The sequence below is a fragment of the Anolis sagrei genome, chromosome 8, assembly GCF_037176765.1.
Source record: "Anolis sagrei isolate rAnoSag1 chromosome 8, rAnoSag1.mat, whole genome shotgun sequence".
In the NCBI taxonomy this organism is placed as follows: Eukaryota; Metazoa; Chordata; class Lepidosauria; order Squamata; family Dactyloidae; genus Anolis; species Anolis sagrei.
In genome coordinates this window covers 20,718,670-20,737,293 of record NC_090028.1, presented here as the reverse complement: position 1 = coordinate 20,737,293, position 18,624 = coordinate 20,718,670, and the positions used below count along the sequence as shown (strand labels likewise).

General features: G+C 41.3%; 1 protein-coding gene across 1 annotated transcript in view; it reads left to right on the top strand.

The window, feature by feature from the left end:
• DYNC1LI2 (dynein cytoplasmic 1 light intermediate chain 2) overlaps positions 1 to 15,864 on the top strand; it is a 38,017-nt gene extending 22,153 nt beyond the window's left edge. Inside the window, exons 9-13 of the mRNA XM_060788478.2 lie at positions 3,556 to 3,615; positions 6,243 to 6,284; positions 8,202 to 8,319; positions 10,798 to 10,914; positions 14,670 to 15,864. Of these exons, the coding sequence (XP_060644461.1) occupies positions 3,556 to 3,615; positions 6,243 to 6,284; positions 8,202 to 8,319; positions 10,798 to 10,914; positions 14,670 to 14,776 (444 nt within the window). The 3' untranslated portion in view covers positions 14,777 to 15,864. The remainder of the gene's footprint in view (positions 1 to 3,555; positions 3,616 to 6,242; positions 6,285 to 8,201; positions 8,320 to 10,797; positions 10,915 to 14,669) is intronic.
• The last annotated feature ends 2,760 nt before the right edge of the window (positions 15,865 to 18,624 follow it).

The following is an 18,624-nucleotide window of genomic DNA, read 5'->3' as shown; positions in this document are numbered from 1 at the left end:
CGAAGGCTTTCATGGCCGGAATCACTGGGTCGTTGTAGTTTTTTTCGGGCTGTATGGCCATGGTCTAGAGGCATTCTCTCCTGACGTTTCGCCTGCATCTATGGCAAGTATCCTCAGAGGTAGTGAGGAGGATGCTTGCCATAGATGCAGGCGAAACGTCAGGAGAGAATGTCTCTAGACCATGGCCATACAGCCTGAAAAAACCTACAACAACCCAATGTTTTATAATGTTTTAATGTACTTAATTTTGATTTTGATTTAAATCTATTTTAAATGTATATCAGGCTATAAATAAATAAATAAATAAATAAAGCTTTTAAAGTACAAAAAGGTTCCAAATCTCCCAGAAGGCCTTCCCCGCCCCTGAGCAATGCTTAAGAGCTAATAATAAAGATTATTTGTTACACTAAATCTTCCGACTTAAAAATTAACTCTTTAGCAAGCAGCTGCTGAGACCATCTGCTCATAGTTTTGTTGATATGGATATACTAATCCAACAATAACACTGAAGGCAGGCAGCTTAGCTCCTGCTTGAAACCTCCACGCTGGGTAGAAGGACTGAATGGATCGAAGTACTATGGGCAGCATTTCCTATGTGTCCCTTGTCTATTTGCAGCTTTTGCAGTTCATGTGGCAGTTTGGCTGGTGAAGTGCTGAATCCCAGCCATTAGGAAGCAAATTCCTGTTTAATCAAGCAGGCCAGAGGGGGACTGGCAGAGTGGGTGAAGGGGATCGTCAGTGCCTCCTTAGAACAAGGCAAAATTCCAACTTGCCTAAAGCCTATATTAAAGCCTATATTAAAAAGGCTCTCCCTGAACCCCTCCATAATGGACACGTATCAGCCAGTGTTCAGTGTCCCCTTTTTGAGCAAGATTTTGGAGCATGTCTCAGCCTCCCAACTCCAGGGACTTCTGGATGAATCAGATTCTCTAGATCAGGGGTCCTCAAACTAAGGCCCGGGGGCCGGATACGGCCCTCCAAGGTCATTTACCCGGCCCTTGCTCAGGGTCAACCTATGTCTGAAACGAAAGCACACAACAACAACAACAACAACAACAACCCTACTTCATCAGCCAAAAGCAGACCCACACTTTCCACTAAAATACTAATAGGTTTATATTTGTTAAAAATAGTCTTCATTTTAATTATTGTATTGTTTTAAATGTTTTTTGCACTACAAATAAGATATGTGCAGTGTGTATAGGAATTAATTCATTTTTTCCCAAATTATAATCTGGCCCTCCAACAGTTTGAGGGACTGTGACCCGGCCCTCTGTTTAAAAAGTTTGAGGACCCCTGCTCTAGATGCATTTCAATCTAGTTTCAGGTCGCGCTATGGAACTGATAGCTTTGGTCGCCTTGGTGGATGACCTCTGCAAAGCACTAGATTGGGTGGGTGGGGCGTGTCCCTATTGGTTCCCCTGGATCTCTCAGTGGCTTTTGATACCATTGACCAGGGGTCCTCAAACTAAGGCCCGGGGGCCGAATACGGCCCTCCAAGTTCATTTACCCAGCCCTCACTCAGGGTCAACCTAAGTCTGAAATTACTTCAAAGCACACAACAATAACAACAATCCTATCTCATCAGCCAAAAGCAGGCCCACACTTCCCATTTAAATATGAATAAGTTTATATTTGTTAAAATTGTTCTTCATTTTAATTATTGTATTATTTTAAGTGTTTTTTGCACTACAAATAAGATATGTGCAGTGTGCATAGGAATTCGTATTTTTTTCAAATTATAATCCGGCCCTCCAACAGTTTGAGGGTCTGTGACCTGGACCTCTGTTTAAGAAGTTTGAGGACCCCTGCCATTGACCATGGTATCCTTCAGGGTTGTCTTGCTGGGATATGACTGGGAGGCACTGTCTTACAGCGGCTCCGAGCCTTCCTGGAGAGCCGTATGCAGAAGGTTATGCTGCGGGACTCCTGTTTGAACCCCTAGCCCAGTGGTTCTCAACTTGGGGTCCCCAGATGTTTTTGGTCTTCATCTCCCAGAAATCCTAACAGCTGGTAAACTGGATGGAACTTTTGGGAGTTGTAGGCCAAAAACATCTGGGGACCCCAGGTTGAGAACCACTGCCCTAGCCATTGTCCTGTGGGGTGCCTCAGGGTTCTGTTTTGTTCCCCATGCTATGCATGAAACTGTTGGAGGAGGTCATCTGGCGTTTTGGCATGCAGTGCCACCTATATGCAGATGACACCAAACTCTACTACTCCTTCCCACCTAAAGCCAGGGAAGCTGTCCTGACCCTAAACCATTGTCTGCAATCAGTAAACGTCTGGATGCAGGCAAACAAACTGAAACTTGATCCAGGCAAGACAGAGATAGGCAAGTCATTCGGAAGGCAGATCGGGGAATAAGGATTCAGCCTGTACTGTATGGGTTTACACTCCCCCTGAAGACACAGGTCCACAGTCTGGAGATCCTCTTGGACTCAGCACTGCACCTGGAGGGACCAGGTATCTGCGGAGGCCAGGAGGGCCTTTGCACAATTAAAGCTTGTGCACCAACTGTGCCCGTTCCTTGAGAAGCCACAGATCTGGCCACAGCGGAACATGCCTCAGTTATATCCCTTCTGGGTTACTGTAATGTGCTCTACGTGGGGTTGCCTTTGAAGAGTTCTTGGAAACTAGCTGGTCCTAAGAGCTGCAGCCAGATTGCTAACAGGCTGCCTGCAGGGAGTGGACAACCTCCCTGTTACAGCAGCTCCAACATAATAATAATAATAATAATTATTATTATTATTATTATTCTGATGCTGATGATGATTTCTCTAACTTTCCTCCTGGAGCTTTCCTGGAACTTATGCATGATGTTTTTATATGTGCATGTGTTTTATTTTATTGTATTTTATATTGTGTTCACTTTTATGTTTTTAGGCATCTTGTGCCATTTGTAAGCCTCCCCGAGTCCCTTCGGGGAATTGGTGGTGGGATATAAGAATAAAGTAGTAGTAGTAGTAGTAGTTGTTGTTGTTGTTGTTATTATTATTATTTGAAACACAACAAGATGAGTTCACAGCAGACACTCTGCTGGCTGTTGTATTGGATCACACGTTGGACACTTCCCAAGTGTCTAAGACTGTGTGATGTATCGGTGAATATTGTGTGCAGATCCCAGTAAGGTGGCCTTCTGCAGTTGGCAGATGGTAATTTTGTCAGTGCCGATTGTGTTTAAGTGCAGGCCAAGGTCTTTAGGCACTGCACCCAGTGTGCCGATCATCACTGGGACCACCTTTACTGGTTTATGTCAGAGTCTTTGCAGTTTGATTTTTAAATCCTCATATAGTGTCAGCTTTTCCAGTTGTTTCTCTGCAAGCCTGCTGTCACCTGCAGGATTATTATTATTATTATTATTATTATTATTATGTCTGCTTGAGTTTGGACTTAAATATGAATCTTCTACATAATGTGTGCCAGACATAAAAGCAATTTGCTCAGATTAATTGAAGACTGGAGAAAGGACTTCATGAATATATGATATCTAAGGTAATTCTGTTCCGTTCTCACCTTATAATTAGTTTTGTGTTTCTCTTGTTCCCCTTTCATCAGTTAGTTCACGATAAGGAGCTTGCTGCTGAAGATGAACAAGTCTTTCTTATGAAGCAACAGGTAGGAAAACAAAACTGTTGAGTTATTTTCTTAAGTTTAGAATGCTGAAATCGATGTCACTTGTAAATAATTGAAAAATTGATATGTGGATGATCAGACTGAGGTGCTGCAGAAAGTGAATGCAGTGCACTAGAATGCAGTGCCCTCCTGTGTTTGTCCATTCTCTGTGCAGGATGGGTGCAGATGTAGTTTTGGTTGTTAAGGCTATAGCGGCAGGGTATGGGATTGCATTGCATTAATTGCCAGGACTTGCTTCCAAAGAACCTGGGAATTACGCTTCTGTGAGAATGTTGTGAGAGAGCTCTATGCTCTGCAGCATTGCGATTCCCCTATTCTTTAAGAGTAAGCCATTGCTTTAGGCAAGCATAAAATCATAGTATACACATAGTGATAAATCTCTGGATTTAAAAAATTGATACACCTATCTTTTTCCTGTGAGATTACTCTATATACTCATGAATAAATGTAGAAATATTTGTCAAAAATTCAACCTCATAACTCTTTTCAAAATGGGAACCTTCCCCAACAATGAATAGAGAAGTGAGAGATGAGAGCTTAGACCAGGCCTGCACAACATATGGCTTATGGGCTGGTTGCAGCCTACAGATGCCTGCAGAATGACCATAGACTTATTTGCGGGACATATAAACATCCATATTTTGTGCACCGAAACCTGCCTTTGACTTAACACCTGAAGTCAACTTATGTATGAGTATATTCGTCATGTGCATTCAGGCCAAAAGATATACTGTTTTCGGGTCCGTTCCATCTGATTCCTCATTTTGTTTACCATAAAGTTACTCAAAAGGGATGGGGTGTTTCCCATTTCATTCAGCAGAGATTTGGCCCATTGGGTACAATGGGAAACTTTAAAGGCTCAATCCTCAGCCATTTTAAGTCCTATCTGCATGAAACCTGCCTCCGTTGTAGACCCCATGTACAACTGCAGGCCTGCCAAGTTTTTTAAAAAAATCCACTGTGCTGGCATAGCAGTGCCAGGAGATTTTAACCTCTTTTTCTGGCAATGCTAGTTTGTATGAATTTATTTAGCCATGCATTTTGCAATCGGGTAGCCTCCCCAGATTGCAGCCATAGGGTCAGCAATAATCGTTAGAGTCTTTAGACCTGCCCTTTTTCCCAGGGTTTTGGAGGCAAAGGAGGACCTTTGTTCAGTCTCACTGTTTGAAGCCTAACAGCAGGACATGTGGGATTCTCTTTCCCACCTGCACAAAAGCTTCACTTCTCACAGCTCTGCTGGGGGAGTAAAGGAATAGTTCCACAGCTTTTTCTGGGGGAATACATCCAGCCTTCGCTGGGGCAACAGGACAGTTCCTAAAGCCTTCGTGGCGTAATCTAAAGGACACCTTTCAGCTTAGCAGATCTCCAGAAATCTTGTCTGGTAAGGGACCACTCGGGCTATGCATAAAGTAGCTTGGAGCCGGAAGTAGGGGCCTCACGCCAGCAAGGTAAATAAAGATTGCCCAAGGAGGGGTCAGAAGATTTCCCTAAGGAAGAAAGGAACAGTTTACCACCAGTTGCCTGCCCCTTGTTGGCAGATTGAGAAAGCTATCGGTTTTCCAAGGTTATAAAGTGTTTAATTCATTTGTTTGAAGATTTAAGCTCAAATAAAGAACTTTGTTGAACTTATTTTGAGCCTCAACAGAACTTTGTGTTGGGAAATCTAAGGGACCCTTCAGCTGAGGCACCCCGGCATCCCGTTGGGCATACAGAAGACATGTCCTTTAAACAGACATTATTACAGGCCCAGCGTGCGACAGCACATCTACCAACCTACTGTTTTTTTAGAATTATCTTAAGTTTTAAACATAACATTTAAAGAAATAAGACAAACTGCAAGAGAGGGTTCTGGAAATTGTAGTCGCCGATTGTGTCCATTCTCAGTCAATCAGAGCATGGATACCACCAGGCTTTTTACTGGCTGAGAGACACACAGAGAGAAAGACTTCAACTCCCATCATGCTCTGAGAGGAACTTTCAATGGCCACCCTATGCTAGTGCCACTGGGAAAGTGAGTTCCAAGGGCCCTCTCTAGAGGAGGAGGGAACTTTCCATGAAAAAATGGAGGAGGCTTCTTCTGCTGGGGAGAGAAAAAGACGCCACAGATTCCCTGCCTCAGGTATTTTGTGGACTCGACTCTTTCCGAAAACATTGTCTCTCTGAATTCATTTCACTGGTCTTTTTGTCTCTCTCTTCCCCTTTCTGTTTGTAAAAATTACACGAAAATGATTATCCGAAAATGACAAATCTTTTCGTTAACTGTTATTTGGACCCAACTCTAGGGTATATACAATCCATAGCATGTCTCACATCACTTTTTTGTATCCGTGCCTTCAAGTTGTGTTGACTTATGGAAATTCCATCAATTTCATAAGTTTTTCTCAGGCGAGGAATACTTGTAAGTGGTTTTGTCTTTCCCTTATTCTAAATTCACTTATATGGAAGTAATCCTCATTGCTCTTTAACTCTGGTGCCCTCTCTTGATAGTTTATAAAAATATGTCAGATCCAAAAAGGATGACGCTTAAACTTACAAAAGAACATTATACACACAGTTACTTTTTGAAATGTATATCTCAGTATATTTATGAGCGTTTGGTTCTCTTTTAGTCGTACCTTGCCAAGCAACCAGCCACACCCACAAGGGCTTCTGTAAGTATATATTTGTAGAAACATTGCTTTCAATCTAGAAAAGAAGTCAAAATACCAGACAATTGAAACTATTGAACTCTTCTATTACAGCACTTGTTTACAGCCTTCTTGGAGTAAAGCACACCATTTCAGATAGTCATTCCTGTAGCACCTCGAGATTAAAGTAATTTGTTCTTGTTTACATAGAAAAGAAAAATAATGAGATAGTTTATTCAATGCTTAGACCATAAGTCTTTCACATATAGGACAATCAAATAAATACATAAAAATCAAATTATTAAATACAATACGAAATACACCATTAAACGGTTCTGGCCCAGACTACCCGAACGTATCTCCTGGTACGAACCATCACAAAACTGAAGATCATCTGGAGAGGCCCTGTTCTCGATCCCACCACCATTGCAAATGCAATGGTGGTCCAGCATTTCTGTGTTCTCAAATAATATGCTGTGTCTATTCTCAGTCAAAAATTCAAACAATCTACAAACCCACCAAGAAAATCCAACAAATGCTACGTTCAGCAAAGGACAAGGGGGATCCTCTCACTTCTGCAGGAGTCTACCGTATACCATGCAGCTGTGGACAAGTCTACATAGGGACCACCAAACGCAGCATTGCCCAAACACAAATCAAGGAACATGAAAGGCACTGCAGACTACTTCAACCAGAGAAGTCAGCCATAGCAGAGCACCTGATGAACCAACCTGGACACAGCATATTATTTCAGAACACAGAAATGCTGGACCACTCTAACAACCACCATGTCAGACTACACAGAGAAGCCATTGAAATCCACAAGCATGTGGACAATTTCAACAGAAAGGAGGAAACCATGAAAATGGACAAAATCTGGCTACCAAAAACTCTAAAATTACAACAGCAAAACAACAGAGAGAAAACAATTTGGGACATCTAATCACCTCTCAACAAAAGATTGCTCCAGGCACTGCCAAGCCATCAAATGCTAATCAAGGTGGTCAGTTGAAACATTCACACCTACCTCCAACAGACAAGAGTTCGTTGTCCCACCCTGGTCATTCCACAGATATATAAACCCCTTTTGCTAGTTCCAGTAGACCTCACTACCTCTGAGGATGCTTGCCACAGATGTAGGCGAAACGTCAGGAGAAAATGCCTCTAGAATATGGCCATATAGCCCGAAAAAACCTACAACAATCCAGTTTCACTCCTCTTCAGTCTAAAGCAGTGGTTCTCAGCCTGTGGATCTCCATTTATTTTGGCCTACAACTCCCAGAAATCCCAGCCTGTTGACTAGCTGTTAGGATTTCTGGGAGTTGAAGCCCAAAACATCTGGGGACCCACAGATTGAAAATCACTGATCTAAAGCGTGATTTAATTTGGAGCTATGTGGGAGATCAGATAATTGCACCGTGCCTATGGTGCAGCTGGCTGAGTGTCAGCTGCATTAAGATCACTTCTGACGAAATGGTCATGAGTTCGAAGCCAGCCCAGGTCGGAGTGAGCTTCCGCCCAATTGTGTAGCTTGTTGTTGACCTTTGCAGCCCGAAAGACAGTTGCATCTGTCAAGTAGGAAAATTAGGTACCACCTATGTATGGGGAGGCTAATTTAACTAATTTTCGAGGCCATAAAAAATACTCCAAAGCATTCCAGCAAAAATCATGCAGGGAATGTGGAAAGTGCTTCATCAGTGTTGCAGATGGACAATGAAAGCGACAGCTTCCCTGGTGGCCAGAAAAGTTAAATAGCCTCTGACTGTCTGTCTTTGTGTGTCTTTGGCATTGAATGTTTGCCATATATGTGTACATTGTAATCCGCCCTGAGTCCCATGCGGGGTGAGAAGGGCGGAATATAAATACTGTAAATAAATAAATTAATGCTCAGTAGACTTAAACTTACTTTTCATGTTGGGTGTACATTGTCTTGTTGTTCAGGAATCTCCTGCACGAGGGCCTTCTGGATCACCGAGACCCCAAGGCCGACCAGGCCCTACTACTGTCCCCAGTGCCTCACCAATAGCATCGGTTAAGAAGCCAGATCCAACTATTAAAAGTATGCAATTCAATTTAATGTGTGTGTGTGTGTATATATATATATAGTCTCTCTGCTTTATAAACTAATTGTGCAACCCCAAGTTGACAAGTGGGTCAACATCCATTTGATCTGAAATTAGGCTGCTGAAGTTGTGCTGTATCCAAACCTTGATCTGGGCAGAGCAGATGTGGTTCTGGTTGATGGATAGAGATTCGGGGATTTTATTTTGGAGGAAGTTCCCTTAGTTTCCATGTGTTCCTTTGCCGGGAGCCCGACAGGGGGAGTGTGTCCCTGTTGGTTCTGCTGGACCTCTCAGCGGCCTTCGATACCGTTGACCACGGTATCCTTCTGGAACGCCTCACAGAAATGGGACTTGGAGTGGCTTCGGTCCTTCCTGGAGGGTCGGTCTCAGAAGGTGTTACTTGATGACACCTGTTCGGCTCCACAACCATTGTCTTATGGAGTCCCTCAGGGTTCAGTGCTGTCCCCAATGTTATTTAACATCTACATAAAGCCGCTGGGGGAGATCATCCAGAGTTTCAGAGTAATGTGTTATCTGTACGCAGATGACGTCCAAATCTGTTACTCCTTCCCACCCGTTACTAAGGAGGCTGTCCAGACCTTGAACCGGTGCTTGGCCGCTGTGTCGGACTGGATGAGGGCTAACAAATTGAAATTGGATCCAGACAAGATAGAGGTCCTCCTGGTCAGTCGCAAGGCCAAACAGGGCATAGGGTTACAGCCTGTGTTGAATGGGGTTACATTCCCCCTGAAGACGCAGGTTCACAGCTTGGAAGTGATCCTGGATTCATCGCTGAGCCTGGAATCCCAGGTTTTGGCGTTGGCCAGGGGAGCTTTTGCACAGTTAAAGCTTGTGCACCAGCTGCGCCCGTACCTTGGGAAGTCTGATCTGACCACGATGGTTACATCCCGAATAGATTACTGCAACGCGCTCTACGTGGGGCTGCCTTTGAAGACGGTTTGGAAACTTCCGCTAGTTCAATAGTCAGCAGCCAGACTACTAACTGGGGCGGCATACAGGGAGCATACCACCCCCCTGTTGTGCCAGCTCCACTGGCTGCTGGTCCATCTCCGAGCCCAATTCAAAGTGCTGGTCTTGACCTATAAAGCTCTATACGGTTCTGGCCCAGCTTACTTGTCCGAACACATCCGCCCCTACATCCCACCTCGTAATCTAAGATCATCCAGGGAGGCCCTGCTCTCGCTCCTATCAACAGCACAGATGCGCCTGGCAGGGACGAGAGACAGGGCCTTCTCGGTTGTGACCCCCCGCCTATGGAACACATTCCCAAATGAGGTAAGATCCGCTCCCTCCCTCCTGGCTTTTACAAAAAAATTAAAATTATGATTTTGGGACCAGGTCTTCGGGCAGTAGAAGTAAATGTATGCAGCATTTCAGAAAGACAATGACTGGAACGGCGATTTGACTAATGAGACTGTTTTATTGTTTTAATTATTGTTTTATTGCTTATGGATGTATGGTTTTAATTTGATTTATGTTTAATTGTAGTGTATAATTGTAACTATTTGTACTGGCATTGAATTTTGCCATTACTTATGTGTAAACCGCTTTGAGTCCCCCTCGGGGTGAGAAAAGCGGTATAGAAATACTGTAAATAAATAAAATAAATAAACATTGGCATAATTTTATGTCAACACGTAGGTTGTGCTCAATTCAGTTACTCTGCATTCTGAAACTGGATTATATGACTGTGTAGATCCAACTGTTATTTCACACAAATCATAGAATAGAAGGATGATAAAAACATCAAATCATCCAGGCGTCCCCTGGGCAACGTCCTTGCAGATGGCCAATTTTCTCACACCAGAAGCGACTTGCAGTTTCTCAGGTCGCTCCTGATACAACAACATAAATAAATAAATAGAATAGAATCATAGAATCATAACAGTTGGAAGAGACCTCATGGACCATCTAGTCCAATTCCCTGCCAAGAAGCAGGAAAATCACATTCAAACCACCCCTGACAGATGGCCACCCAGCCTCTGTTTAAAAGCCCCCAAAGAAGGAGCCTCCACCACATTCCAGGGCAGAGAGTTCCACTGCTGAACAGCTCTCACAGTCAGGAAGTTCTTCCTAATGTTCAGGTGGATTCTCCTTCCCTGAAGTTTGAAGCCATTGTTCCATGTCCTTGTCTCCAAGGCAGCAGAGGTGATAATTATAACCACTGTGAATAAGTTACTTGTGATCAATGCACTTGTATTGAAAGGAAACATATCCAAAGACATAGGAGTGATGGCTAGGTAAGAAGTTGGCATAAGAGCCATTAAATTGGGGAGAAAGGAGAACGATAAAGCCAGAAAATTGTGTATGAGTAAACAGCTCTGATGGGTGAGTTATGGTTAGGGGATTTGTATATAACTTTTCCTCCTTACTTTGTTGTTTTGAAAACAATTAAAGTGTCAAAAGGTTTGTAATCCATTTAAACTTGACATGTCTTGAACTCTTTTATTTAGATAATGCAGCAAGTGAAGGCGTCCTGGCCAGCTTCTTCAACAGTCTTTTGAGTAAAAAGACTGGCTCTCCTGGGAGCCCTGGTGCTGGAGGAGTACAGAATGTCACTAAAAAATCAGGTATTGATTTGTTATAAGGGAACAAAGGACAGAAACTAAACTGAAAATTACACCGATCCACCAGGACATCTTTCTTAAGTGACCCCAGTGTGTGTTTAGAAGATGCAGATCTAGTGAATGGGGCGGGTGGGAGCTGGAAAGCTAATATACTTTCTCCAGGCTGATGCACCCTTTTTCTATTCTTTCAATAAATACTAGTCTTTTCGCAGGCGTTTTGAGCCTGTTTTGAAACTACAAAGAGTAGCTTAGAGCAGAGAATCATATGACCAGTTGAGCCTTTCCTTTTTTCTTCCAGCAACCCAGAGTGAGGAAGCCCAAAGCAACTTAAAATGTATTTCAAATCATTAGATGATGTAACTTTTGGGCTTTGCAGGAAGCTAGATGCCAAAGGGAGTGATGTTTTGCCCTTGTTGGGTTGAAAGTTAATTATCGTATATACTCGAAGATTAGCTGAGTTTTCCAGCCCTTTTTGGGGCTGAAAAAGCCTCCTTCAGCTTATAATGGGGTCAAGCTGGGCAGCGGAGCCTGGATGCCATTGCCTGCAATGTATGATTTATTTCTCTCTCATTTTCTCTCTTAACAGTGTGTTTTCTTTTCCAAATCCTCCCTCTCTTGCTCAAGAGGGGGAGAAGCCCTTGCAAGTCAGGAATAGCCATTAATCTTATAAAAGCATTTCCCTATGAAATATTTGTTAATCTCACCTCCAGATATATAGGCCTTTCCCCCTGCAAGCCTTTGCAATCCCTATGTACCTATATATTTCTATCTATCTATCTATCTATCTATCTATCTTATATACTGTATATACTCAAGTATAAGCCTAGTTTTTCAGCCCTTTTTTTAGGCTGAAAAAAATCCCCTCAGCTTATACTCGAGTCAGTTATTTATTATTTTACTCTGTTATTAGTATTATTTTTATTACATTTATTATTTTACTTTATTATTATTATTATTACATTTACATTATTTTACTCTATTATTACTTTTATTACATTTATTATTTTATTGTATCATTATATTTATTGCATTTATTATTTTACTCTATTATTGTTATTATTACATTTATTACTTTATTATTATGACTATTATTATTCAATTTCCATTATTTACTCTATTATTATTTTATTACATGTTATTACATTTATTATTTTATTCTATCATTATAGGTAATAGGTAAGCACATTTACATTGAAGGAGGTTAGAATAATGGTTGAACCAGAGTTGGGCAGTCTTACAGTTTTGTGTAAATACTCAAAAACATTTAACCTATTGACGATCACCAGTAGCAGCTACATTTCTCACCCTCAGCTTATACTCAAGTCAATACGTTTTTCCAGTTTTTGGTGGTAAAATTAGGTCCCTCGGCTTATATTCGGGTTGGCTTATACTCGAGTATATACGGTACATTAATTTTATATAAAAATTTTCCCCTCAGGTCTTTGCAAATCCTATATAACTATAATTATTTATATAGAGAGAGATGTCTAGAAAGATATATATGAATATAGATATATATGGCTTATAAATATTGCAGGGGAAATGCACACACACACACACATAAATAGAGAGATGTCTAGATAGATATAAATAAAGATATATCGGGCTTGCAAATATTGCAGGAGGGAAATGCACATATATAGAGAGAGGATTTTTAAATGTTTCAGGGGGAAATGCATATGTGAAATTAGTATATATAGTGATAGAGCTTAGCTCTACATTGTTTATATAGGCATTGAATGTTTGCCTGTTACTATATTGGAAGCCATCCTGAGTCCCCATGCAGAGATAGGGCAGGATACAAAAGAAGTATTATTATTATTATTATTATTATTATTATTATTATTATGTTATTGTTGATACCATATTGTTTTTCTTGATCCTCCTTTTCTACTTACAGAGCTAGTTTACTATGTTTCTTTGAAATACAGTAAATATTAAAACACATTAACCTACTGATGCCTCAATTAATGTAATTTTATTGGTATCTATTTTTATTTTGAAATTTACCAGTAGCTGCTTCATTTCTCACCCTTGGTTTATTCTTGAGTCAATACATTTTCCCAGTTTTTTGTGGTAAAATCAGGTTCCTCGGCTTACATTCGAGCCGGCTTATACTCAAGTATATACAGTAATTATGTAAATTAATTTAGTTCATTTGGTTCGTCTTAATCAGCATAACCAGTGATGTCCATAGTTACAGTTCTGCAACTTCTGGATGTCACCATTTCCCCCCTCTGCCTGACTAAGACTATAAAGCAGGGGTCCTCAAACTAAGTCCTGGGGGCCGAATACGGCCCTCTAAGGTCATTTACCCGGCCTTCACTCAGGGTCAACCTAAGTCTGAAACGACTTGAAAGCACACAACAACAATAATTCGATCTCATTAGCCAAAAGCAGCCCCACACTTCCCACTGAAATACAAATAAATTTATATTGGTTATAATTGTTCTTCATTTTAATTATTATATTGTTTTAAAGTGTTTTTTGCACTACAAATAAGATATGTGCAGTGTGCATAGGAATTCATTCTTTTTTTTTCAAATTATCATCCGGGCCTCCAACAGTTTGAGGGACTGCGACCTGGCCCTCTGTTTAAAAAGTTTGAGGACCCCTGCTATAAAGGTTCAGTTTGGCTAATGGAAGAGTGAAATGTTTTTAGCACACAAATGTGTAGCCCCACTATGTGTAACTCCACCTCGATACAATAGAATCTCGCTTATCCAACCTTCAGTCATCCAACGTTCTGTATTATCCAATGCAGTCTGCCTCCTGCCCAGTTCCACAGCTATTTCAATACATTGCAATGTTTTAGTGCTAAATTCATAAATACAGTTATTACTACATAACGTTACCATGTATTGAACTGTTTTTTCTGTCGATTTGTTGTAAAATCGGATGTTTTGGTGCTTAATTTGTCAAATCATAATGTAATTTGATATTTAATAGGCTTTTCCTTAATCCCTCCTTATTATCCAACATTTTCACTTATCCAACATTCCGCCGGCCCGTTTATGTTAGATAAGTGACCCTGCATGACCGCATTTCTGTGTACAAACCCACATGATCTCTTCAATCATCTGGAGAGGCCCTGCTCGCGCTCCCACCTCCTTCGCAGGCGCGATTGGTGGAGACGAGGGAGAGGGCCTTCTCAGTGGTGGCCCCTCGACTCTGAAATTCACTCCCTAAGGACATCAGACATGCCCCAACGTTGGCAGTCTTTAGGAGGAGCCTGAAAACGTGGTTGTTCCAGTGTGCCTTCCCAGAATAAGGAAAACACTTAGCAATATGTCCTCAAATGCACTTTAATATTGATTTAGGATTGTCTGTGCGGCCTCATCTTTCTCTGAAAACCCTATCCTAGTTTACCCTACCTTGTTCATGCCCAGCATTTTAAATTTTAATTATTACATTTGGCCTGGCCATAGGTTTTAAATGCTGTATGTTATTGTTATTGTTTATTGTTTATTGTGTATTTTTATTTTTGAGTTTATTTTAACTGTTTTGTATTGACTATTGTTATTGTCTTTGTTTATTGATGTGCTGTGGGCTTGGCCTCATGTAAGCCGCACCGAGTCCCTTGGGAAGATGGTAGCGGGATACAAATAAAGTATTATTATTATTATTATTATTATTATTATTAGCGAGACTCTACTGTATTTTGCTTTTTCTTTGCCACAGTAGAATTGTGGGCTCTGCAAACATAATGAAATCTATTGATGTTCCCATACATAAACTAACAACTTGGTGCTTTTTAGGGCAAAAAACTGTTTTGACAAATGTTCAAGAAGAACTGGACAGAATGACGCGCAAGCCAGACTCTATGGTAACGGCCAACTCCTCTCCAACAGAAAATGAAGCTTGATTATGCTTGAGAGCTGCATATGTAAATGACCAAATAACTCTGTACATTGATCTGATAATACCAGGGGCTCTCTGCTATGGCAGATGCTATAAGTTTTTCATGGGGCAGGGGGGAAACAAAACTTAACCTTCATTGGCTTGTCCCAGTATCAAGTGCACATTTGGGAAGTTTTGCATATGAAATTCCTTTGTTTTGAAATAACCATTTTAGAATAAACAGGGCAATTCTCTTATTTGGGGTGGCAAACGGAAGTGGAGATGTGGGTCGTGGAGACAAAGAGACAAGATGCAAAATTCCTTTTGGAAAGCCCTAATAGCTGCTGGCAGTAGGGAAGAATGAGGTCCCTTTCCCCCAAGTTTACAGGCATGGGCCGTTCAAGTCGTACTTGGAGCGAATCTGGTGTAGCCGATTGTTGGTTAGATGAAGAATGTATAGATTGCATTTTTTTAAAAAGATGAAATGCAAGATCTGCTTAGCAGAGCAAAAAAGCGTATTGGAGAGACTGGAGTGAAGCAGTATTGTAGGTCAGATAATCACGTTTTTAAAAAATGCCTTTCTAATTGAGGCGTGCTCAAAACTTACAACACTGAACATCATGGGAATTATTCTTACTCTCAACTGCATTTTGTTTTTGTTCTAACAGAAGTAAGGAAAAGTATGATGGGTGCCCTTTTTGTCATAACTGACACAGGGAGAAACTTGCTTAGACCAAGTGCCTGGCACAGTGAGAGATGTGTCTTTTAGAAGGTGCTTGAACCTCTTGTGCACTATAGTACAAACAGTCTCTGTTTGTTTAACTTTATTTTGAAATGTGTTAACTTTTGATAGTCATGTTTAATTTTTTAATTCTTTCTTTCCCTGAAAGCCGTTGCTTAGTTAGGGTTGTTCCTCCACTCCCAAATACTCAAAACTGCCTGGCCTGGGAAGAACAAGGACATATCACTGGGTCGTTGTGAGTTTTTTGAGCTGTATGGCCATGTTCCAGAAGCATTCTCTCCTGACGCTTCGCTTGCATCTACGGCAAGCATCCTTAGAGGTTGTGAGGTCTCACAACCTCTGAGGATGCCTGGCATAGATGTGGGTGAAACGTCAGGAAAGAATGCTTCTGGAATATAGCCATACAGCCTGAAAAACTCACAGCAACCCCGTGATTCCGGCCATGAAAAAGCCTTTGACAATACAAGGACATATCATTTTCCCATAATGAGACATGTGACAGAAAACATTGTTTTTTAAAGTTCACTCCAAGAGAAAAACTGAATCCTGCCTTAAGGTTTTAAAAAACGTGTTATGATTTTTCTGATAGACTTTCTTCCAAGGATCTCGTCCCAAATTGCAGTAAACTCGTATTTGTAGGTTTACACAGATAAACATAGACCTTCACGGCTTTGTTATTTTCATGTTTTATCTCTTTCAGTGTAGCTTTTCAATGTGGAAAGAAACCCGAATGTTGTCTGTTGTTGGTAATCAGATTAGTACTTTTTAGCCCCTGAGATAAACTTTCAAAGTTACTGAAATGGCACTTTTTGAGTTTCTGTACTGAAACACTACCTTGCATCATAGTACCAAACATGTTTATAATCAACTTGCAGAAGGGAAAAAGAAAACATCATATGAATTATGCAGAGTTTACTTTATTGATAAGAGATTTGTGTGTTTGGCTATCTTGTTTCTGAATAGAACATGCTCATATATGTGTGTGTGTTTGCATGCACACAGACATACAGAACATACGAATGAACACACAGAACAAATTGACCACTAATACAGTCCTGGATGTAATTGTAAAACCTGTGTTACATAAAGAGGCCCTCTCTTTGTTTTGTAAGTCCGTTTAACACTAACTAGAAGACTAAGAGTATTTATTTGTGTTAACATGAAAGCATGTTCACTTGTGCCAGTTATGTCTCCTTCGTTTTTTTAAATTTACTTTTAACACCTCATTGATATCCACAGTTGCCTAGATATTAAAGTGACGAGATATTCAAAGTGGCCGAGGGATCTGGTGTGTGGTTTTGCTGCCTATGACCATCTGGCATATGATTTGTCAGAAATCTGTGAGCAAAACCTTTAGCCTTGGGCCACCCCAGCAGATGCTATTGCATCTTGCCCTTGCAGTTTGCAGCTTTACTTATACTCTTAGGCAGCTGCAGCTGTTGTGCCATGTATAGATGCGTTGGCATGCTGGGATGGCTGATTTGAATTCACCTTGGGTTCTAACAGAAGGTGCTTCCCCACCTTCCATGCTTGCTGAATGTCAATAACATACAACCAGCCTTCTGATGGGCTAGGCAATCCAGAGTTGATTTGTTTACGTCCATGGTCCTCAACCTGTGGGTCCCCAGGTGTTTTGAGCTACAACTCCCAGAAATCCCAGTTTACCAGCTATGATGTCTGGGAGTTGAAGGCCAAAACATCTGGGGACCCACAGGTTGAAAACCACTGGGCTACGTGGAAATCGTGTTCAATTGCAAAGAATGACACTTTGGAAGCAAAACGAGCAAGTCCAAGGACCTTACACTAGAGTTTAAAGATTAGGCAAAGAGTTTGCATCCCATTTGAAATCCTGTGGCGGCCTCCTGCAAAATACTGGGTTTTGTAGTTTAGGGAGACCCAGGACCTCTCTGGCAGAGCATTTTAAATGTCCCTCCCTAACTACAAAGCCCAGAATTCTACAGGAGGCAACAACAGGATTTTAAGTGGGAGGCACTTTGAGTAGGTGCAAAATATCAGAAACTGGAACTGCCCAGTTTTTGTTTGTTTGTTTTGATGCAAAAGTCAGTGGTGGTCAGAAAAGGAACAGAACAAAAAGATCCTAAAACAGTATTGGAATTTTGGAAAAGGACAGCCTTATTGTCATGTTGATCCGTTAGTGCGGAGTCAAGAAGGTCCATGAGATTGGTGGCCATATTGTCCATTAGTGAATTTGTTTGGGAAATTGTGTGTTTTATTTTACATTTTAATTTATGAATACAAACTGTGTTTGTTTAATTGCGAAACATATAATTAAGTGAACTAAAATCATTTTTTTCATTTGCTATTTAGGCAGAACACAGATCTGTCCATAGTTGTTCCCTGACTGTCAACCTTTCATTCCATTTCATTTTGACTGTCCCTTATTTGGGCAGTTTCAGTTTCTGATATTTCACTCCTTACTTACTCTTTAAGCCAGTGGTTCTCAACCTGTGGGTCCCCAGATGTTTTGGCCTTCAACTCCCAGAAATCCTAACAGCTGGAAAACTGGCTGGGATTTCTGGGAGTTGTAGGCCAAAACACCTGGGGAGGGCCTACAGGTTGAGAACCACTGGTCTAGATCTATATAGTGACCTTAGGAGGCCCTCAACGACCATCTAGAACAGTGGTTCTCAACCTGTGGGTCCCCAGATGTTTTGGCCTTCACCTCCCAGAAATCCTAACAGCTGGAAAACTGGCTGGGATTTCTGGGAGTTGTAGGCCAAAACACCTGGGGAGGGACCCACAGGTTGAGAACCACTGGTCTAGATCTATATAGTGACCTTAGGAGGACCTCAACGACCATCTAGAACAGTGGTTCTCAACCTGTGGCTTCCCAGATGTTTTGGCCTTCAACTCCCAGAAATCCTAACAGCTGGAAAACTGGCTGGGATTTCTGGGAGTTGTAGGCCAAAACACCTGGGGACCCATAGGTTGAGAACCACTGTTCAAGTGTGATAAAGTCCTTCATCTCATGATGTATGTGGTTCCAGTGTGAGCCTTGGTACCTAACTGCCTCTTATTAATATTGTTGTCATTCATACAGACAGTTTACTTTGAGTATCAATATTGTGTATCTGCTGTTTTTTTTAATGCCATATGAAATGAATGTTTGC